The 22,834-nt window shown below is 41.9% G+C and overlaps 2 protein-coding genes across 3 annotated transcripts; one reads left to right on the top strand and one right to left on the bottom strand.

The window, feature by feature from the left end:
• Positions 1–1,505: 1,505 nt before the first annotated feature.
• Positions 1,506–20,976, bottom strand: SKA3 (spindle and kinetochore associated complex subunit 3). The gene is made up of 9 exons (XM_029936969.1): positions 20,720–20,976; positions 17,557–17,618; positions 17,260–17,425; positions 13,965–14,376; positions 10,409–10,494; positions 4,945–5,027; positions 3,286–3,489; positions 1,885–2,015; positions 1,506–1,630 (listed from the first exon to the last, which is right to left on the bottom strand). Exons 1-8 carry the CDS (start codon positions 20,820–20,822, stop codon positions 1,887–1,889), a joined length of 1,245 nt encoding a protein of 414 aa, XP_029792829.1. The 5' UTR covers positions 20,823–20,976; the 3' UTR covers positions 1,506–1,630; positions 1,885–1,886.
• MRPL57 (mitochondrial ribosomal protein L57) lies at positions 20,960–22,067 on the top strand. Of its 2 annotated transcripts, none has more exons than XM_029936970.1 (2): positions 20,960–21,062; positions 21,272–22,067. In XM_029936970.1, the coding sequence occupies exon 2, from the start codon at positions 21,277–21,279 to the stop codon at positions 21,583–21,585; it is 309 nt and encodes a 102-aa protein (XP_029792830.1). In that variant the 5' UTR covers positions 20,960–21,062; positions 21,272–21,276; the 3' UTR covers positions 21,586–22,067. The 2 variants fall into 2 exon arrangements, with proteins under 2 accessions (XP_029792830.1, XP_029792831.1); XM_029936971.1 differs by having other exon boundaries at positions 20,962–21,062; positions 21,269–22,067.
• The last annotated feature ends 767 nt before the right edge of the window (positions 22,068–22,834 follow it).

Raw genomic sequence — 22,834 nt, 5'->3', positions numbered from 1 at the left:
GTGGCCTGTGCTGCTAGAGCACAAGTTGCAGAAGAGGGAGAAGTGACCTAAGGTCAGATTGTATGAGGCCGTGTGGGCGTATTAGAGCTTGGATTTCATCTCCAAAGCACAGGGAGGCGCTGACGGGTTTTGAACGAGGAAACAGGCTTGCAAGATCCTGACACTTGACGCTGGATAAGCTGGAAGCATCGCACTAGGACCAGAGGAGAAATGTGAAAAGGGTCAGGGAGAGAAGTTTTGGACAAATGGAATTTGAGGGACTATCACAAAAACAGACAACCGGAACTGCTTACTGTGATGTTATTTCCCATCGTAAAACACTTGTTGCTTCTGGACCCACCCTACCGCCCATCTCTTCAGTCTGCTGCCATGCTGTCCCTAGGTTCCCGTCAATACTGGTGCTGTCAGGGGCACCTGTGTGGCTCAGTTTAGCACCCAACTTTGGCTCAGGACATGATCTCACGGTTTGTGGGTTTGAGCCCTGTGTTGGGCTCTGTGCTGACAGCTTGGAGCCTGGAGCCTGCTTCAGATTCTTTGTGGATTCTTTGTCTCCCTCTCGGCTTTAGGGTAAAACCCTGTTTCTAACAGGATGGAAAGAGCACAACGTGACAAGTCTTCACATCGGGCTTCCAAGGCACAATCATAAAAGAGGGTAATCTTTACTGCAGGTTTCCCAAACCTAAGCCTTTGAAGGTCAGGTCTGGGAAACTGAAGCACCTTGTCATGATACTTGCCAGCTGTGCCTTCTCAAATTTTTAACTGGTGTCCACTATCGGCTAGGCCCTTATTTTCCCTTTGGGAGTAATCTGGAGTTCGCCAGATGAACTCAGAACTACTTCCCACTTAAATAGAAAGGATCCTGGGCTTGGACAGGGTGATCTGAAGCTGTCAGAGGGCTCGAGACCACGTCTCCCGCCTCCTGGGGTCAGAGGGGACAGTCCACGGAAGGGCACCTGGCCCAGGCAGAGTCCTCAAAACCTTTCAGATAGAGGTGGGCTGGGTGGCCAGGCTGCAGGAAGGGGTGCTGAGGGGTCAGCAGCCATGCGGCGGGAGGGGCAGAGGAGAGGACAAAGACGTGTACAAAGCTGTGAGTAAAAACAACAAGCCCGAGGCCTGCCGGGGGAGCTCCAGGCCCTCCCTCTTCCTAAATAAACCTGAGCTGTCACCTGTAGACATCAGAGTCTTAAGAAAACACTGCAGAGCTCAAAGGTGGGAAGGGCTCTGGGACAGCCCTGTGAGGAGACAGGACAAGGACAGAGCCAGAATCGAGGCAGCCGGGCCCGAGGCGACGGCACCACCATCTCGCCACGAGAAGACTGGCTGGCCTTGTCTGAAGGAACAAACAGTAACATTTAAAAACTTTATTTACCCTGCTTCCTAGTACCACTTACCCATTTTGTTAGATTAGGCAGGGTACATGTGAAATCAGTGCAATCGTGATGATCTTTAAAAATGGAATGACTAAGACCAAGATTAAAGAAAATGAAATCTTAACAAAAAGCAGATCAGCGTCCATGTTCATCTTTAATATGGTTGGTGTTTAAAAAGGGGAAAGATGTAGGGTGATGTGTCAGTCAGTCCAGCTCCGCCTCCAGCGCCTTCTGTTCAGTGTCCACACTTGAAAAGTTTTCTGCAAAAACATACAGATTTTTAAGAACATTGATTAAGTATAATAATCCACATGCAATCACGCAAATGATAGAACAGTAGGACTTATATTTTTACACTTCTAAAATCGTATAATATAGATTCCCAGGGACAAGCTCTGTATCACGAGAGAGAGATGGCAAATGTCAACTGGAGCATTGTTACTAGGTTTTGAATGCTCATTTTTAAATGTCTTCGCCCAGTAACACAGGTGGCTTCTTGGGAATGGCGCCATACCTTCACCAGTTTTCTTTATTGCCAACGCCTTGGATGCTCAGTCCTCCATGTCTGGGGAGGAGCCCTTTGCTGGGCGGCATGGCCTTCACGGCCACCGGCGTAGCTAGGTTTGAGTTGTATTTTGATAAAATCTGAAACGAAACAAATTCCCTTTTATCAAGTCATAGGAACTACACAACAAACTTAGAAGGTGTTATAAAATACTCGAGCCAAGAAAAGGGGTTAAGCATCGACTCTCAGTTTTCGTGAGGTCATGATCTCATGGTTTGTGAGTTCAAGCCTCACATCGAGCTCTGCACGGACAGTGCAGAGACGGTTTCAGCACAGATGTTCAACAGCAAAGAAAGGATGGAGTTAGAAATTGAATTTCAATGTGGAGGCTTGACTTCTGAAGCCTTCTAAAATGTGCTCTAAGATTAATGGAAGTAAAATAAGCAGTAACATATCCCCAAGGGCAAATTAAGCCTTCACGACACTGTCTGAGAAAATATATATAGGAAAGAGGCAAAATACATGCTCAAAAGAAAGATGATCAGCCATTAAAGATTATAAAAAGAAGAGTCTGAAATACCAGCTATGATTTTTTATACATAAAGACGTGATACTGTAAATACAAGGCCCCGCCCCTTTCATGTAGAAATGAAGAGAAGGATCAACCACAGCAAAGTAGAAACTCTAGATAACTCCTATAAAGACAGAACATGCTCACTCAAGTTTCTAATGTCCAGGAAAACAGAAAAGACCGAGAACAAAGGGTAACAGATACTTCTTGACATCCTAGGATGCGTCTGCTCTCCTGGCGTTTGGTACCATTACAAGTAGTCACGGCTCTCCACAAGCTGGGCAGTTTTCAGGAATGGTTCTGAACCATTCCACCTGCCTAAGCAACAGGTGCCGCTCTAACCTCGGCTAAGGTGGGGTGACTGGAGATGTTATGGAGTAGAGCTGGCAGTCCTTACAGATCAGTAGTAGACTAGAGGTAAGTGACACTGTACTAAATAATCAGACGTTCTTGAGCGCCTGGGGGGCTCGGTAAACGTCTGACTCTTGATTTCGGCTCAGGTCATCATCCCAGTTTGTGGGACTGAGCCCCAAGTTGAGCTCTGCGCTGACAGCATGGAGTCTGCTTGAAATTCTCTTATAAACACATGAAGTTGAAGGTAAAGAGAAACTGCACCACCAGGAAATAAAAATAGGATGAGATCATGGGATCATGCTCAGCCCCAAGACCCTGATGCAGGTGCTCCCAGAAGGGACTAAGAGCCCAGGACTTAGATTTTTCTCAGTATACAAACCAGCACATTAGTCCGAAGAAAAATAAGACCGTTTTTATATAGCTTCAGGTCTGTAATATAACTTCAAAAAAAATGTATCAAAAAAGAAATAGCCTGGCAAAAGAACCTGAAGAATATCTTCTGGAATGGCAGTGACTTCCGGAGGGGTAGGTGTTCTCAGCAGATTCTCGTAAGAAGAAATTATGGGAGAAGAGGGATCCGCAAAACTTTCAAAACACTTCTCTGAATTTAAAACTAACGATGTGTAGTCTTTCATTTCCAAATCATTTGATGAACTGTTTGTTTCTGATAATGGACAATTTGTGGATTCCTATTGAACAAAAAAAAATCATTAAGTTATGATGGCATAAAATACAGTGAATAAAAATTCTTAGTCAATTTAAGTTGTGTTGCACAAAAGGGACCTGCTCTTCCTCAACCGATTACTAAAGAAAATGGAGAAAATAAAGAAATGGCATATGGAGAACAAAATACTATCTTCGTTACTAGTAAAGGCTGAGCTACAGCTTAACATGAAAACAAACCGAGCTTGACTGAACCAGCCTTAGGCGGACTCACCCGCCCCGTGTCCGGCAACATGGAGCCGGCCCTGCTCAGAGTAACCCCACGGACCAGCAAAGTGTTACCACGTGCCCTCACTCTTGAGTCAAAGAAGGCCCGTGTGAGGTAAACTTAGCACGCAATTCATGCCAGCCTGACCAATCCAGTAAACCGGCTCGTCTCCCTAGGGTCAGAGTTCAGAGAGTCCATCACTAGAGGGCCTTCCCCAGGGAGGGAATCAACTGTAACTGGAAGTGCTAGCAGGAGAGAACCTGACGGACGCTTCAAATGCTACGAGCATTTTGTCAGTCTGTCTATTCTGGCCAAGAGAGTAGTAACCAGCCACACGGGTCTATCTGAATTTAGTCTTAAATTCATCACATTTTTAAAAGTAAAACTGGGCTCCTCAGACGCACCAGCCACACTTCAGGGCAGCCCCGTCTGCTGGACTGGTGGCCGTCAGTGCACACAGCAACTTCAGAAAAGGGCTGAGGTATGATTCTATTAATTTGTTCACTGAGAACTATTCGGGAAAATCATAAAAATCACCCATAAATCACCTGGAGATAATCACATTTGTTGTGTTTCTATACATCCTTTTATTCTTTTTCTTTGAAATAAAGCATACTGTATGTGTGTGCGCACATGCGTATACATGTGTATGCATGTCATTTCCTTCAAGACTCTTTTCATGTTATCTGTGCTTTAAAACCCATGTTAGGGGAGCCTGGGGGATTCAGTGGGTTCAGCATCTGACCTCTGTTTGGGCTCAGGTCATGATCTCACGGTTTGGGAGTTTGAGTACCACATCAGGCTCTGCACTGACAGTGCAGGGCCTGCTTTGGATTTTCTCTCTCTCTCTCTCTCTCTCCACCCCCCCTCCCGCCCGCCCTTACCTACTCTCTCTTATAAATAATGCTGCTCCTTCCTCTATAACCTCGTGATAATTCTTTGTACCAATGTACCTTAGAGAAAATTCTGAGACATGTTTAAGGGGTATGAAAAAATTTTAAAGCTTTTGCTATATGCTGCCAAATTTCCTTAAATTCTCCAGAAATATGTAAATGTACTCTTAAATACTGCAGTAGTCTAAGTGTTTTTTTTTAAATTGCAGTACAGTTGTCATACAATAGTCTCAGTTCTTAAAACAGATGGAGTCTAGAAGAGTATTGTATGTGAGTCACCAGGAGAAAGATTAGAGCTTTTCAAGGTCATGGAAACGCACCGAAGCTCTGTTCTTTGTAGAAGGAATTTTCAAACCAGGAGTGCAGAATGTGGGTGCCAAGGGGGAAGCTGTATAGTCGCCATCTAAAAGACACAAACAGTGGCATGAAAATATATGTTGCAAAATAGAGGGGCACCTGGGGGGCTCAGTCGGTTGGGAGTCTGACTTGGGCTCAGGTCATGATCTCACAGATTCCGAGTTCGAGCCCCGCGTCGGGTTCTGTGCTGACAGCTCAGAGCCTGGAGCCTGCTTTGAATTCTGTGTCTCCTTTTCTCTTTCTGCTCCTCCCCTGCTCACACTCTCTCAAAAATAAACATTAAAAAAATGATTTCAACTATTTTTTAAATTATTTTTTTAATGTTATTTTTAAGAGACAGAGTTCGAGAGCTGTCAGCACAGAGCCTGACGCGGGGCTCCAACGCATGAGCCATGAGATCATGACCTGAGTCAGATGCTTAACCAACTGGGCCACTCAGGTGCCTCAAGATTTCAACTTTTATGTTATAATCTTAGTCAATATAATTTCTGTACTTTATTTTTAAGAACTTAAGAAATAGCTCTAGTGTGTACTTGACTACACAGGAAGAAACAAAACTTCATGTTCACCTATCATCAGTACTAATAAAAATTCAGCAAGGCTGCCAGGTATCAGGGCAATTTACAAAAATCAATAGTTCTATCAAAGGAGCAACAAACAATTAGAAATATAATTTGAGAGAAGGTATTTTTTACAAGAGCAACAAAGAAGACAAGACGCCTACATGTAAATCTATTAAAATCTGTGTGAACTTTCTGGAGAAAATCAAATTTCTAAGAAGAAGAGGGGAAAGGAAGAGGACACGGAAGTCACCCACCTTCTCAGATGTTAGGGTTTACTCTAAAGCCATAACTGACCATCAGAACAAGAAAGAGATCCCAGAAGCAGAACCATGTGTATACAGACACGTAACACCTCTAACACACAGTATGATAAAAGCAATCTTAAAAAAAAAAAATCAAAGAAAAAAGTGAACATGTTAGAAAAATGACGAAACTAGCAAAATGTTATTAAGTCTAAAAATCAAGTGCTGGGAAAGATGGAGAAATATGAACGTAAACACTGCTGCTGGGAATCAGAAGAGCTGCTCTGGTGGCAATTAAGCATCGTCCAGAATACGGGAAGGGAGGCATCCCCTCTGATCTAGACACTCCACTCCTACATGGGAGTAACACACGAACACAAGGATAAAAGTCATCAGAGCACTGCCTATAAGAGTGAAGGAAAAAACAAGTCAATAAGCAAATGAAGAAATAAAATTTGGCTTATTCATGTAACGCTAAAAAATTAATTTTTTAAAAATGTTTTTATTTATTATTGAGACAGAGAAACAGAGCATGAATGGGGGAAGGGCAAAGACAGAGGGAAACACAGAATTCGAAGCAGGCTCCAGGCTCTGAGCTGTGAGTATAGAAACTGACACGGGGCTCAAACCCACAAACTGCAAAATCATGACCTGAGCCGAAGTCGGCCGCTTAACCGACTGAGCCACCCTGGCGCCCCTGAAAAATTCAAATGTATGAACTGGATTTACAGAGATTGAATGAAAAAAAAAAAAAACAAAACAAGTGACAAAATAAAAATTGGATACTGTAACTTAAATACAATTTTCAAACAACACAACTACACTTTAGAATAAACATCACTTCAGGGGAGGAAGGGGAGGGGAGTGGGGACCTACTTGGAAGCATAACATTAAAGGATCTGAAGCAGCTACAGGGCAAGGCTGACATCTGCTTCGTCTGAAACCTCCACGTGCACAAACACCTGGGTCCCAAGGCCGGCTCTGGAGAGGCGACCCGGCCGGGGCCCGCCACCAGGCCGTGAGCCTGGACGTAGTGGGGTCTGGGACCCAGGGCACCGGCGCTGGCTCTGCAGGAGGGCTGCACGCCAAGGGAAAGTCTGGACAAACCCGCAGAGCAGAGCATCAACCCAGAACAGGGCGGAGCTGTGGGTTCTGAGTTCCCTGCGGGCCTCCCAGGTCAGGCAGGTACCGTGAGAAGCTGTGCGTCATCGGCAAACCCGGTGCCTTGGCCAGGGAAGCACGAAGTGGCCCCACGGGCCTCTGTGACAACCCATGACACTGAAAACCACTGCATCTGAAGATGCGCGGAAAGGGGCGCCTGGGTGGTTCAGTCAGTTAAGTGTCCAGCTACGGCTTCCGCTCAGGTCATGATCTGACTCCAGAGCCTGGAGCCTGCTTCGGATTCTGTGTCTCCCTCTCTCTCTGCCCCTTCCCTGCTCGTGCTCTCTCTCAAGAAAATGAATAAACATTAAAAAAAAGTTAAAAAAAAAAAAGCAAAAAATTAAAAGCCTGGTGATCCCTGTCAAATAACCGCCGCATGCTCCACAGAGCTAGGACAAACAATCCTAAAATCTGTACGGTACCAGAAAGGACCCCAATGGCCCCCGGACAAGGTATGTACTCCTGAAATCACTGTTGCACTGTATGCTAACTTGGAGTTCAATTTAAAAATATTTTAAAAATTAAAAAAAAAGGAAACACACTTCCAAGAAAGAGAATCAAAGCAATAAACAGAAGTATCAACACCTTAAATAGTTTTCCAAATATATGTGTTTAAAATTCAGAGATAAAGGACAGCACAGAAATCACAGGCAAGGGAACAGTATTATGGAAGGGAAAAAAAGAACAGTCCTATTTGAATGAAAAAACATATTAAGACAGAAAATGTAGTTCCTGGAATAAAAATTCAATAGATTAAAATAATAATTTAGACTCAGTGTAAGAGAAAAAAATAGCAAAGTGGAAGAAAGTTCCAACTAAAGCACAAAGTAGCAGAGAGAAAAGGAAAATATCAAAGGGCAGTTACCAAACCAAGGATAGAGGATAACATTCTAAAATCTATGTTACAGAGATTCCAGTAGAAAAAAATTGAGGAGTTAGAGAAGAGGTAGTTTTATTAAAGAGATAATCCTCAGAGTATTTTCCAAAACTGATGACAGGAGTTCTTACTTTGAAAATCATACCACATTCTAAACACAGTAAATAAAAACAAATACACTTACTGTAAAATTACAGAGAAATGTAGAATAGCAAAGATAATGACCCACATCTTACTACCGGGAAGAAAAGACCAGAGATGAACGAAGGAAAGCACATCGGGCCCACAGCACTCTGCTCATCAGCGATGGACACCTGGTCACAATGACACAACTTTCTTATAAAATTCTGAAGAAAGTCAGCTGTCAATCTGTTGTCTATTTCCAGTTAAATCACTCACTGTTCAAAAATGAATGACAGAGAAAGGAAAAAAGATGTCTTCAGACACAAAACCAGAGCCCACTCTTCCGAGACTAGAAATATCACCTCAGAACTGCTGTTGGCTGTGCGTTCACAAGAAGAAACTAAACCCAGAAGGAATGAGTGGGATATAAGAAGCAACGGTCAATAAAACGGTTAACAAGTTACTGAGTTTTCGTTACATATGGACTATAAAAACTATAGTAGTTGTACTCTTGTGGCATAAGAATAGGGTCAAACTAAAATACAACAGAATCTCTCTAAACAAGCCTCTGCTCACCATCCCTTCCACAGAACACACAGCCTGCGGTGTCCAGAAGGTTCTCGGTCAGCACGCTATTCATTAAACAATCCCTCCCAGGAGCACTGGCGGGGGGGGGGGGGGGGGGGGGGGGGGGGGGGGGGGGGGGGGGGGGGCGGTGTCAGTCAGTGAAGCCTCTGAATCTTGATTTCGGTTCAAGTCATGATCTCACCCTTGTGAGCTGGGGCCCCATGATGGGCTCTGCACAGATGTTCACAGACTGCTTGGGATTCTCTCCCTCTCTTTCTGCCCCTTCCCTGCTCGTGCTTTTCTTTCTCTAATAATAAATAAATTTTTAAAAATATCTTTTAAAAAATCCATCCCTCTTCAGAAGTTATACAGATATTTTCCTATATCATATCATTTTCTTTCCTTTTTTTTTTGTTTAAAGGTCATTTATTTATTTTGACAGAATGAGACCATGTGAGCAGGGGAGGGGCAGAGAGAGGGGGAGACACAGAATCCTAAGCAGGCTCCGCACTGTCAGCATAGAGTCCGACGCAGGGCTTGAACCCACGGACCACAAGATCATGACCTGAGCTGAAATCAAGAGTCAGACACTTAACCAACTGAGCCACACAGGTGCCGCCGTCATCATTTTCTAAACAGCTGATGCTCTATTGGGAACTGACTCTTTTTATGTACGAGATGGGGGCCCATTCTCTCCCTCTCTTCGGTACATATGGGCTCTTTCCTACAAGCTGAGCTCTAAGCTTACTACAAGTCGTTTGTATTTTCTCATACCTGTTTATGCCAGAAACACTTAACTCAATAACATCATTTAATATTGCATGTCAGTGAAATTAGTACAAAAAGAGAATTCTTCTGATAATGTTCTTAAGTTTGGAAAGACTTGATAAAGATAAGTTACTTTTAAAAATATGGCAATAAGGGTGCCTGGATGGCTCAGTCAGTTGAGCGTCCAACTTCGGCTCAGGTCATGGTCTCACATCTCATGGGTTCAAGCCCCACATCAGGCCCTGTGCTGACAGCTCAGAGCCTGGAGCCGCTTCAGATTCTGTGTCTCCCTCTCTCTTTGCCCCTCACCTACTTTGCACTCTGTCTCTCTCAAAAATGAATAAACATTAAAAATTATTTTTAATGTGGCAATAAATTTGACAAAGATTTAGACAATTATAATTTACCAAGAAATCAAAAAACTCTAGAATTTTTTCTTTTATATTTTTGTGAAAACTAATGTTTTTGTGGTTGGTGGAACAAATATGAAAACACTGAAATAGTTAAGTTCCTGTTGTATTTAAAAAAACAATTTGAAATGGTAGCTACTATATTCTGAATATAGTTTATGTAAGAAAAATAATGTAGGCTCTAATCAACAGGCTGAAGCTAAATTTTAAAATACGGCACTCTTGATTCTGTATCAAAAATTTGCTGAATGAATATACATTTATGTTTTAAGTTAAAATGTTAACAAGCAGCTGAAAAATCTTTTTACTGTTTGTTTATTTTTGAGAGAGAGAGAGAACGCACAAGCATGAGCAGGAGAGGGGCAGAGAAGAGACGGAAGCACAGAATCCAAAGCAGGCTCCAGGCTCTGAAATGTCAGCACAGACTCGAACTCACAGACTGTGAGATCATGACCTGAGCTAAAGCTGGACACTTAACCAACTGAGCCACCCAGGCGCCTTGGAGAAATATTGACTATAATCAGGAAAACTATGAAAAGCATACCAGGAAACTGTATCTTCCTCTAGGATGGCATCATGCTTCACCCAAATGGGACGGTACTTTACATGATTCTGACAAGATGCAGAATGACTATATCAAAGGTGACAGAACCAACTCTGTACAAAGATAATCCAGAACGAGAACAGCTGAGAAGTAATGTAATTCTTGTACTCACCATTTTTTTTCAACTGTTGGACTGCGAGGCCAGGAGTAGCAAAGACCTTCTCACTGGTCATTGGTTCTGATTCTATGGCCTCCTCACTGGTGTGATTCATAGGGAAATTATGTGGTAAAAAATAAAAGTTAATATTGAACCTCTGGGAAAAAAATTCAGTCTTGCTATATACTGTCAAGTCTAGACAAACATTCAGTTCTATTTTGTATAACACAAATCCCACTGAACGTTTTTTTAAATGAATGTACAAACGTGGCTCAAAAAAGGTTATGAACCACTTTGTGCTGACAGCTTTGACTGAGAAACAGGTTAAGAAACCCTGACTTAAGGGAAAGCCATAAGTTTAATTCATGTGTTCACGTACAGGGGCTACAAACATGAACGGAACTCGAGGGTGTCATGCTAAGTGAAGTAAGTCAGGTAGAGAAGGACAGATGCCTTATGTTTTCACTCATAAGTGGAACAAGAGAAACTTAACAGAGGACCATGGGGGAGGGGAAGGGGAAAAATAGTTGGGGAGAGGGAGGGAGGCAAACCATGAGAGACTCTTGAATACTGAGAATAAACTGAGGGCTGATGGGGGAGGGGGACCAGGGAAGGGGGTGATGGGCGTGGAGGAGGCACGGGGTGAGCACTGGGTGTTATATGGAAACCAACTTGACAATAAACTATAAAAGAAGAAAAGAAAACAAAAAACAAATACAGAGGCTACATAGCTCATGGTTTCAAAGCCATAAAGTGGAATTTTGCAACCAGTTTACAGATATAAATTAAAAACTTGTCATTATTTTAGACTAGAAAAATTCTGATCCCTGTCATCTCGCTAAGGTATTCTAGGCATTTACTCAGATGTCTGAGATATAAAGAGGAGCATCATCAAATATGACAACAAGGTGGTTCAAGTAACTGGCTGTCCTGGCATAGTTCACTGAGTGAGTTTTACTTCCAAAACACCTTCTACAAATTATGTAGGTTGGAATTGGCTTCTGGGCTATTTTGTTCCAGTTTTAAGTCTTTCCTGTGACACTTTTACTTACTGTAGCTTTGTTTTTCACATTTATTTAATTTTGAGAGATATAGAGAGAGCGTGAACAGGGGAGGGACAGAGAGAGGGACACACAAAATCAGAAGCAGGCTCCAGGCTCTAAGCTGTCAGCACAGAGCCCAATGTAGCGCTCAAACCCACAAACTGTGAGATCATGATCTGAGCCAAAGTCAGATGCTCAACCGACTGAGCCACTCAGGCGCCCCTACTTACTATAGCTTTATATATTTTACCATTAGTAGGTCGGATTCCCTCATTACTACTATTTTTTAATTACTATTGTAGCTACTACTTTTATTTTTTAAAGATTTTATGTTTTTAAGTAATCTTTACACACAACGTAGGGCTCGAACTCATGACCTCAAGATCAAGAGCTGCACGCTCTTCAGACTGAACCAGACAGGTTGGTTTTACTTTTTATTCTTCCAAATAAATTTTAGAGTCATTTTATCATTGACCTCTAAAAAATCCTACTGAGGCTTTGTTGTAAATGCATGATACCTATAAATTAATTTGTTGCAAGTAAGCATCTTAACAACATGCAGTCTCTTAGGATGAAGAAAAAATATTACATTCCCCAATTTTACCTTTACTTAACCCAGAAATATTTTATGGTTTTTAATCACGTAGATCTTTTTGCCCATGACTGATGTCAGTATTTCACTTTCTTGTTGCAAATTTGAATGGATTTTTTTCTACTGTTTAGGACCTAATTATTAATAAAATATGGAAAACATTATTGTAAACGGTTAGCTTACCACAAACATACGACCTACCTTCTATCAGCCTCTTTCTTGAAGACTGAGATGGAATTTTCTTGGGTAGCTGCCGCCCAACCCTCCAACCCCCCTTACAAAACATGGCCTAGAAATACTTGGAATTGGCCAAAGTATCAAGAATGTTAAATAATGGTGACAGAAGGCTTCACTATTAAGTTGGATATCTGTGATTTATCATGTTAATGAAGTACTCTATTTGGAGTTTGACCAAGCATTTTAAAGTAATGAGTAGCAAACTTTATCAAATCCTTAGGGCGCCTAGGTGGCTCAGCTGGTAAAGTGTCTGACTCTTGATTTCAGCTCATGATCTCACAATTTGTGAGACAGAGCCCCACATCAGACTCTGGGCTGACAGCACAGGGCCTGCTTTGGATTCTCTCTCTCCTTCTCTCTTTGCCCTTTCCCCACTTGCATGCTGCTCTCTCTCAAAATAAACTCAAAAAATCTTTATGAAATTCCTTATTGGCATCTGTTAAGATTATCCTTTTATCTCTTATTAAATCATTAAAATAAAGTATGAGTTTTCAAGTACTAAACTATCTTTGCATTCCTGGGATAAGCTTGACTTGTAAATTATACACTATACTTGTAATATTCTGTGAATTCAATTTGTGAACATTTTAATTGGGACTTTACGTCCATATTTATAAAACTGGCGCTAGTTTTCTTTCACATGCTCTGTCAATGTCTGTATCAAGGGTATGTCAATCTCATAAACTAACTGCAGTTTTCTTTCTTAGATGTTTTAGAGAAAGAACTTTTTAAAGGAGGTTTCAGGTCCAGTGTGGAGCCCAGCGTGGGCCCTTTGCATGGGCCAGAACTCACAAGGCTGAGATCAAGAGTTGCACACTTAACCAACTGAGCCGCCTTGGTGCCCCAAAAGGAACTTCTTTAGTGTGTCCTCCAATAAAACTTTATTTACAAAAAATAGGAAGCAGGCTGGATTTGGACTGTGGCGGGAGTCTGTAGGCCCCTGATAATGGCAGTTCTTTTTAAAAATGATTATTTTGGGGGCACCTGGGTGGCTCAGTCGGTTGAGGGTCTGACTACTGACTTCGGCTTAGGTCCTGAGCTTTTCACCACTTTTTTCACCTCATTTCTTTATTTTTAATGTTTAATCATTTTGAGACAGAATGTGAGCAGGGGAGGAGCAGAGAGAGAGAATCCCAAGCAGGTGCTCTGCTCGTCCTTCGTGGGGCTCAATCTCACAAACAGTGAAATCATGACCTGAGCCAAGAATAAGAGTTAGACCCTTACTTGACTGAGCCAATCTGCCACCCTTCTGTTTACTGTGAGTTATGAATATTATTTTGGTATTTCCTCTGCAATAGCTAGTAATTCTTTATTAGTGCTCCTTTTCTCTTAAGTGGAGTGCTATTGTGTCTTAGTGGTTGGTTGAGGCTTTAAAACTTGAGTCTTTAATTCATCTATCAGCCTCTGCTATCAAATCATATTTCCTCCAATACATAAGTTACCTATGTATATTAACAATATACACATAATAAACAACTGACTTCCATTTTCCCTTTCTGACTTTGGTGCCATTCTTGTCCTATGTTTTAGTTGACACTTGTTGTAGGAGAGTTCAACCCCACAGTGGGCTCTGCTGACAGCGTGGAGCTTGCTTAGGATTCCTTAGGATTCTCTCTTTCCTGCGTTCTCTGCCCCTCCTCTGCTCCTACTCGCGCTCACTCTCTCTCTCAAAATAAATACTGTTTTTAAAACGGCTTACCTTTTATTCTCCTTCATATGTTTAAGTCCCATCGTATAGTCTTCATTTAAACACACAGTATAGTCAGAGATGCCAAAGTGTTCTAATTTAGGAGTTACACACTCAAAATCATCCATCTTCAGTGCACATTTTGGAGTTTTGAGTACTTTACCCAGGGACTGGTTGGAAGATGGAGCTAAGATTTTGGGCTCTTCTTCACGGTGGTTTACTGCTGGTGGAGGCTTTGGTGGAACTTGGGATATCATGTACCGCTCAAGTCCAAAATCTGAAAGCTGGGGACTCCGTGGAGACCGCTCAGAACTAGAAATGCTTGGAACAGCAGGACCGGACAGACTGTCCTTCACATCAGACATGTGGAGATTTTCATGGGTTGTGGACTTGGAGTCAGAGTCAGGGATTTCTTGTTCATCCACTGTGAGGAAACCAAGGAGGTCATGTTCTGGTCCAACATCAAACCACAAAATCCCATGTTCGAAAGCCACATAAAAAAGCTCTATTTGAAATGTCCCAAATGAGCAAAAGTCCTGATTCCCTCCCTCCTTAGTCTCTAAAGTTTTATTTCAACTGTCCCTTTAGGAAATTTCTGACATGTCCCTCTTGTCTACCCATATCCCATTTTGATGACACATTAAAGAAGGAAAGTAAACTCAAGTGCTAAAAGATGAAAAATCAATGCAAATAAAAGCCCAATACCCTTACTGCCCCAGCTAATGTGGCCTACCAATCTTTATAAATTTTGGAACTATTTTATCATTTATGACATTAATTACAGGGTGGAATTAATTATGATCTAGATTTAACAAAAAACATAACATTAGTTGAGATTTTTCATTTACAGATGCCTAAGTTAAGAAAGAAAGATTGTCCACCAAGATAAATTTTTATCCTCAGTCGAATGCCTGTATCAAAAGCCTGGTTGAGGAAAATAACAGGAGAGCATTAGCAAGACACGTAGTTTCTCAACCTTGACTAGGTTATATATGGCTCCAAACACCATATGGTTAATCACCACACTGTACATTTCAAACTCGATAATTTACTAACAACTATGCTTTTCCCCAAATCCTTTGCCATTTCATGCATACGTTAACAGTTAAGGAACTTGGTGTGGGACCCAAGTTGCACTTAAAAGGCCCAGGATAGCACCCATGATGCCATGGAACTGGAGAAGGAAAAACACTAGCTTTTAATGTGAGAAATAACAGAAAGTCAAAGAGGATAAGCAGAAAGAAGATATGTGGATCTGGCCAGAGATTAACTTAACAAATGACAGGGCTTCAGCGAGAGAGCCAGGTTTGGAGAATGGGATGGGTGTTAAGAAAATGGAGGACAAATGTGAAATGTGTAGCATGCGGTGGAAAAGAGAAATGAACCAGTAATTAGGGTAACAAGAAAGCAAGACAAAATGGAAAGGGTGAGATGAAGGAAATGAAAATGTGGTTAGAATCCTCCATGGGACAGGGATTTGAATGTTTCACTCCAATTAATTTTCATATTAACTATTTCAAGCACAAAATCTCTTAAGATATTTTTTCGTTTTTATAGATAAAGGTACCAAACACCAGTTTGGAAAACACTCAGCTGATAAAATGTAAAAAGCCAAAACTTGACCTCATATCCTTTGATTCCAAACGCTGCCATCTGTTTAAGAATAAGGAGGGAGGGAGTTAATACAAAGATCTGTTTCAGACAACCTTGAATAGATATCACGGGTTGCTAAATTGGATACATGAATTGTAACAACTGTACTTATTGAAGGAAATGGGAAAAAATTTCTCCAAAATATGCTGTTGTATTCTTTTCAAGAAGAAAGTATTTGTACTTGTTATGAACTAGAATGGAATTCTGTTAAGTCTTATAATGATCTTTTTTGTTTCGATCTTTTAAAGGAAGGTCTACGGTTAAAATGGGGTCTAACAGACATTAGTATAGATCCTTGTCAGAATCTTTTGGGTCCAAAGGAATAGGAAAGGGATACGTTTAGGCTGTACATTTAGTTGGCCAGCTAAGAGATCCAAAGGATTGGAGTGAAGAGGCGCACACTTTTTCTTTGAAGGTAGGATCTTCTTTGTTTTGACTGACAACAGGGAACAAACTAGGATAGGGTACAGTTTTGCATGCATGATTAACCAGGACATTTAAATATGGAGTATGTACTGTACCAAAAAATAAAAATAGAAAAGGTTAGACTCTGGTTTCATGGCTTTTGGCTCGTGGAAGAGCTGCGGATGCAGAGTTCTGTTTTGGCATTGTGTTAATTCTGAGACAAGTTATAAGGGCTACCAGAAACTTATCCTTGTATGTATCACAAGGCTGTCACTGAGATGATTAGTAAAATCATCGCTGTATCACTGCCTCATAGGGAGTTACTATCATCCCCATTTTGCAAGGGAGAAAAAAGCAATTTGGAGAAATTACCCCAAATCTCACACCCATAGTAGCTGGTGGAGCCTACATTTGAGTCCACAGCTGTTCACACAGAAGTCAACTGAATTCTTCCCATTGTAGCATGCAGACCGTTTAATATGCCTCCACACATATCCTCATATGTTTGTTGAATTTAATTAATGGCTTATTTATGTACAAAGATCGTTCTCATAACAGAAACAAAGACACTGAAGTATACGGAAATGAGTCACTCACAGGTATGGGCACAACACCAGTTAACACCGGGTGAAAAAATGCCAGGCACTATTCTAAACAACTTTTATCTCATTTAACCCTTCTACAACCTCAAAGGTAGATACTATTCAACATCTCCACCTTACAGATGAGATACTGAGGTACAAGGTTAAGTAACTGGTCAAAGATAATACAGCTAGTAAATGGTGGAATTAGAGATTTGCACTCAGTTTGGCTCTAGATTCTAAAATACCATGCTATCCTACTCTTCGTTAGAACTGCAGACTTAAAAAAAGGACTTTATCAGTTTATGTTGCCCCCAATTTCTCCTTCTACAGGAGAAAAAACTGAGAACAAGAAAACTGAAATAGCATGCCCTAGGACCAGTCTCTCCACCATCTTCGGCAGAGCTGACTCGAAACCAACCATCCTAAAATCACGTAGGTGTGTCTTGTGCCCCGCACTTTGGAAAGGAGAGGAAGGACTGTCCTTCCCTGGTACCGCCCATCAGCACTGCGTCTGGCACAGTGTTTGCTGAATAAATGATCACACAGAATGGCAGAGCCAGGACCAGAAACCATGACTAAGCCCAGAGTAACTGCACTTAATCGCTCTGCCTTCCTCAGTATCAAGGACACTAAGACAAATGCCATAACATGCAAATCATTCACACCTGCATTTTTCTTGGCACGTGGATTATATCCATACTTCTGGAAAAACTCTGTTATTTTCATGATATCCACTGAATTTTTCTTCATTAGCACTTTTGCTGCCTTTACAAAACCAATGATTTCTTGACTTTCCAAACTTGCTTTATCAAGAAGAATAATGACATCATCCTTTTATGAGGAAAAAAAAGTACATTATAATTTTTCTATCAAAAGACTTAGTCTTAAGACTAAAAGACTAAATCTATTTATTTAAAAATTACCACACAAAGATGATAAAAATAATATGGTAGGAGCGATACCTTTAAAGTCTGGACTTCGGAATGGAGATCATATAAAATTCTCGCTGGATAATCTTCAAAGTCTTCAATATGAATAAAGAAAAGAAAAAATGCAATAAGGAAAAAGTGCAATAAGGAAAAGGAGGAAGAAGAATAGAAAATATAATTTAGTATTATTTCAAAGAATTTAAAAATCCTTGTAGATATTTATTCATAATTTGTTTCTTGTCAATTATAAAGAAAAGTATTAAGGCTTTTCTTTTAAATCTTATTAAATTATAACATACATACAAAAAAGTACAAAAATCATAAGTCTATAACCTGATGAACTCTCAAAGTGAACATGCCCACATAATTAGCACTCAGATCAAGAAGGAAGGGAGGGAGGGGAGAAGGAGAAATGGAATCCTACCTAGCAATTTTTTTTATAATGAGCTTTTGGTTCCTATTTTAAAAATCTTTGGCAATGACAGTACTTATATTTTCTTCTAAAAGAAGAAAATGCCTTTTGCATTTAGAGCTACAATCCTGGAATTGACTTTTTTATATGACATGAGGTAAGGGTCAAGATCTATTCTTATTTTCCGTGAGTGTCCAACTGACCTGGTACCATTTACTGAAAAGACCCCTGGCACCGTCACCTTTCTTACCAGTCAGCTGCCATATTCGTAACGGACATCACGTAAACGCAGCTTTTAAAAGAATTGTTTCTCTTTCTAAAACATGCCTCCTTTGAAGGTCTCCATTCACCTGTTAAAGCTGACCAATTTTGATTTGGGAATTGCAAGTCAACATGCAGTGACACTTCACACCTACTAGAAAATGGCTATATTCAAAAGACAGATAATAATAAATGATGAGGAGGTGGAGAAACTGCGACCTTCATTCACTGCTGGTAGAAATGTACAATGGTGCACCCACTTTAGAAAATGATTTGGCAGCTCTTCAAAAAGTTAAACATAGGTTTACCATATGACCCAGCAATTCTAATGTATACCAAAGAGAACTGAAAGCACAATGTTTACCAGAAATGTCTGCATATATTCATAATATCTAAGAAGTGGAAACAACCCAAATGTTCATCAACTGATGAATAAACACAATGTGGCATAGCCATCCAATGGATTCAGCAATATGACGGAACGAATCATCAATACATGCTATGACATGGGTGAACCTTGCAACGTCATGCTAACGTAAGTCAGTCACAAAAGCCTACTTTTGTAGATTCCTTTTATATCAAATACCCAGAATATGTAAATATACACGGGCAGTAGAGTAGTGGTTCCATAGGGCTAGTGCAGTAGGTGGGGTGGGATTATGGGGAGTGGATATTAACAGTCATGGGGGTCTCTTTTGAGGGTGATGAAAATCTAAACTTACTGTTATCGCTGCACAACTCTATGAATACACCAAAAACCACTGGATCATATCCTTTAAATGCTGAATTTTATATTATGTGAATTATATCTCAATAAAGAAGTTTAAAAAGTCAATCAACTTAATGATTCGTCACTGTGATCATAAAAGCTGAAATTTTTGGTGATCATTTTCTCTATCACAATTCCATATATTTTTTAAAATTAAAAAATGTTTTTATTAATTTTGGGGAGAAAGTGCAAGCCAGGAAGGGAGAAAGAGAGAGAGACACAGAATCTGAAGCAGGCTCCAGGCTCTGAGCTGTCAGCCCAGAATCTGATGGGGGGCTCAAACCCATGAACCCCAAGATCATGACCTGAACCGAAGCTGGACACTTAACTGACTGAGCCACCCAGGAGCCAATAATACATATTGGCCACAAATAGAAAAATTATCCCAATTTTTTCTTAAAACCAGAAGAAAGCGCAAATTTTGTGTACACAGTTAATATGCTGGTAAGAAGGTAAATGAGCACAAGCTTTGTGGAAAGCAATTCAGCTACATATCAAGAATCCAAAGGGGCATCTGGCTGGCTCAGTCTGTAGAGCATGTGACTCTTGATCTCAAGGTCATGAATTCAAGCCCCACATTAGATGTAGAGCTTACGCTTTAAAAAAAAAAAAAAGGATGAAGAAAGAAAATAAAAGGAGACAAAACAAACAAAAAGTAATAAAATATTAATAGTGGCATCTTTGGATGGCTGAGTTACAGGAAATATTTATTTTCCTCTTTCTACTTTTCCGTATCTCAAATTTTTTGTCATGTACATATACTGTTTTTAGTCAAAAGAATACACATTTTTAAATGGCTGGAACACTCTTCATAATATAACAAAAGTAAAAGGAGTCTGTGTCTACAAAGCACGGTATTTTAAGGCAAATTACACTTAATGACGTTTACAAAAAATAATCTCAAAACCTGAGCTACTACTCTTGCAACAACTTTTTAAAAATATCTAATACAAAGGGTAGTGGTGAAGAATTCTGCTCTATTAATTTTTTTTAAATGCAGTATTGAGGGATGCCTGGCTGGCTCGGTCATAAAATCAGTCGGTTCTCGATCCCCAGGTCATGAGGTCGAGCGCTGCGCTTCATGAGGTCGAGCGCTGCGCTGGGTGTTGAGATTAGTAAAAAAAAAAAAAAAAAAAAAAAAAGAGCAGTACTGAGAACTAGTGTTTGTGTTGGCAATACGATTTGCTGGGAAAAATACAGGCATTTACTACAACTGCGGACCACTGGTTGAGACAAAGTCACTTTACAAGCAAAGAACCGTGCTAAATAACTGCATTTTGTTTAATAACACAGTATTTTTAGTAATATCCATTTTAAGTGACTTGAAGTATATCACGTATAAATTAGTGTATGCGTTATGAGCTCAATCTGTCAACTTAATCTACGTTTTTATTCTGTTTCTCTCTGCAACACAGTAACAGTGCTACTTCAGTATCTGCGTAGAGCAAGTGCGGTTGTACGTAGAACTGAACAGACAGCCACGACAACCTCCTCGAGGGGCAGAAGAATAAGGAATAAAAAGGTGATACTTGCAGCACCTCGGGGCTCTGCTCACGACAAACGTTGAGCATTTTCATAGATGTACCATCCCCGTTCCGAATCTCCTTCGAAGCACCCCTCACCATGCAGATGAAAGAACACACTTTCTGCGGGCGTGAGCGTCCGCACGGGTCCAGGCCCCTCCGGCACCGGCCCACGCACCCGCGCGGTCGCCGCAGCCGGGAAGCGCGCCGCCGCCCGCCGGCCTCACTCACCGCTCTCCTCTCCGTCCAGCGCCCGCTGCAGCCGGGCCGTCTCACTGTCCAGACTGACGGCCAGAGACCGCAGCTTCGCGCAGAAGCCGCGGATCAGATCCATGGAGGATCGCGCGGCCGGACGCCGGGCGCAGAGGAACCCGCCGCCCGGGCTGGGCCCGCCACTAGTTTGAAGCTCTTCGTACCGGAAGTATCCCCAGCTCTGAGAGATCGCACGAGCCCTCTATCGCGAGAGCTGAAGTCTCGCGCGACGGGGCAAGAAGGTTCCGGGAGGCGAGAGCACTTCCGGGGTCGGGTCCGCTGGCGTGCGGAGAGGACTGCGGTCTTCAGAGCGCCGTGGCCGGTGAGTTGTGGCCGTATTTGGTCCTTCAGGCGTGCCTTCCTTAAGTTTCCTTCCCTGCGGAGGCCGGTTGGGCTCCTGCTTCTTTGGGGGCACGGCGTGCGTTCTCGGGGGTGGCGGAGCGGCAGGCGGGCCGGTATCGCGCGCGCTGCCCTTACCTGCGACCGAGCGCGTAGCCGGTTCCTGGTGCGACGTGTGCCGTGTCCCAGCAGGGACCATGTTCCTGACCGCCCTTCTCCGCCGCAACCGCATTCCCGGCAGACAGTGGATGGGGAAGCACCGGCGGCCGCGCTCCGTGTCTTTCCATGCGAAGCAGAACCTGGTCCGTCGCCTGGAGATCGAGGCGGAGAACCACTACTGGCTGAGCAGGCCTTACCTCACCGCGGAGCAGGAGTTCGGCCACGCGGCGGGGCGCCGGGCGGCGGCCTTCGAGGCCATCAAGGCGGCCGGCGTGTCCAAGTTCCCCCCCCACAGATTCGTGGCCGACCAGCTCGAGCATCTCAACGTCACCAAGAAGTGGTCCTAACGCATCGCCGCCTTTCAGTTGGACGGACCGAGGGCTGCCGCCCTGTGACTCCGTTCGGGAGGAGGAAAGGCAGCCTCCAGGACAACTGAACTTTCGGCCTGGAGTCTTAGCAAACCGGAACCTCGAGGTCTGCATGCAGAGTACCCAAGGCTCCACACTGGTTAATTCTTCAAAGTCTGATCTCTGCCTGTTGTTTCCTTTTCCTTTATTCTGAGAGGCAGACACAGATTTCTGGGGTCACAGAGGAAATAAAACGTATTTCGGATGGAAGCTTCAAAAAAACTGCAAACTGTGGTTTGGAATCTGTGCCTCAGTATGAGATACTTTATAAAATTCAACTTAGTTTACTTACCTCTGTGGAAGGAATCAGCGGCTAAACATAAATGAAAACGAGCTTTTTCAATTGAAAATAACATTTTCTTCTGGGATACTGCTAAAAGTAGACATTTAAATGGTTTTTTTGTTTGTTTGTTTATTTTTGAGAGACCGAGCGTGAGCAGGGGAGGGGCAGAGAGAGAGGGAGACACAGAATCCAAAGCAGGCTCCAGGCTCTGAGCCAGATGCGGGGCTGGAACTCTCCGGAAATGTGAGATCATGACCTGAGCTGAAGTTGGTCGCTTAACCGACTGAGTCACCCAGGCGCTCCTAAAAGTAGACATTTAGATAAAGTAAAAGTTATTCATCAGAACTGCTACATGAAGTTGTATTTTAACAACCTATGTTTGGGATATAATTGACATACTTTACAGGCTACCAGTTGATGTTTTTTTTTTCAGAATCCCCTTTTCAACATATCATACTGTATTGTACTGTGTAATACACAGAGATTCCTCTGACACCAGGGGCTTGACTGTTGCATACCCTGTATATTTTACATGTGAGGAAACATTTAAGAAACTTGTCCACAATCCATTCCCAGTAATGAGTGTGACTTGGATTTCATTTCTTTGTAATCTAGAAATTTTAACTGCTATGTTAACATTTCCAAAACAGAAGAAAAAGAATTCAGTCCCATTATTCAGAGATGAAATAATCGTCTTTTATATATTTTTTCTTGTAGTCTTTTTACATGTATATGCTTTTGAAACATGTATTGAATCTGTATGGATAATTTGACTCAAGTTAAAAACCAACATTTAAGGGTTATGATGCATATTGCCAGTGGTTTTCCAGAAAGATTGTAAAACAGCAGGACCAATGTATGACTGCAAATCTCACTGGCCAGCATTCATTAATAAATGATTCATGA

The sequence above is a fragment of the Suricata suricatta genome, chromosome 4 (assembly GCF_006229205.1).
Source record: "Suricata suricatta isolate VVHF042 chromosome 4, meerkat_22Aug2017_6uvM2_HiC, whole genome shotgun sequence".
Taxonomy (NCBI): domain Eukaryota; kingdom Metazoa; phylum Chordata; class Mammalia; order Carnivora; family Herpestidae; genus Suricata; species Suricata suricatta.
Note: the sequence above shows the minus strand (reverse complement) of the source record. Positions and strands in the feature narration are given on the sequence as shown.

Bases quoted from the DNA above. Each gene is read 5' to 3' on its own strand.
- MRPL57 (XM_029936970.1), top strand. From the start codon at position 21,277: ATGTTCCTGACCGCCCTTCTCCGCCGCAACCGCATTCCCGGCAGACAG.
- SKA3 (XM_029936969.1), bottom strand. From the start codon at position 20,822: ATGGATCTGATCCGCGGCTTCTGCGCGAAGCTGCGGTCTCTGGCCGTC. The intron at 17,426-17,556 runs GTATCGCTCCTA...TCCTCATAAAAG, and splicing joins CCGAAGTCCAGACTTTAAAG to GATGATGTCATTATTCTTCT. The intron at 3,490-4,944 runs GTGCGTTTCCAT...TTTGTTCAATAG, and splicing joins CTACAAAGAACAGAGCTTCG to GAATCCACAAATTGTCCATT.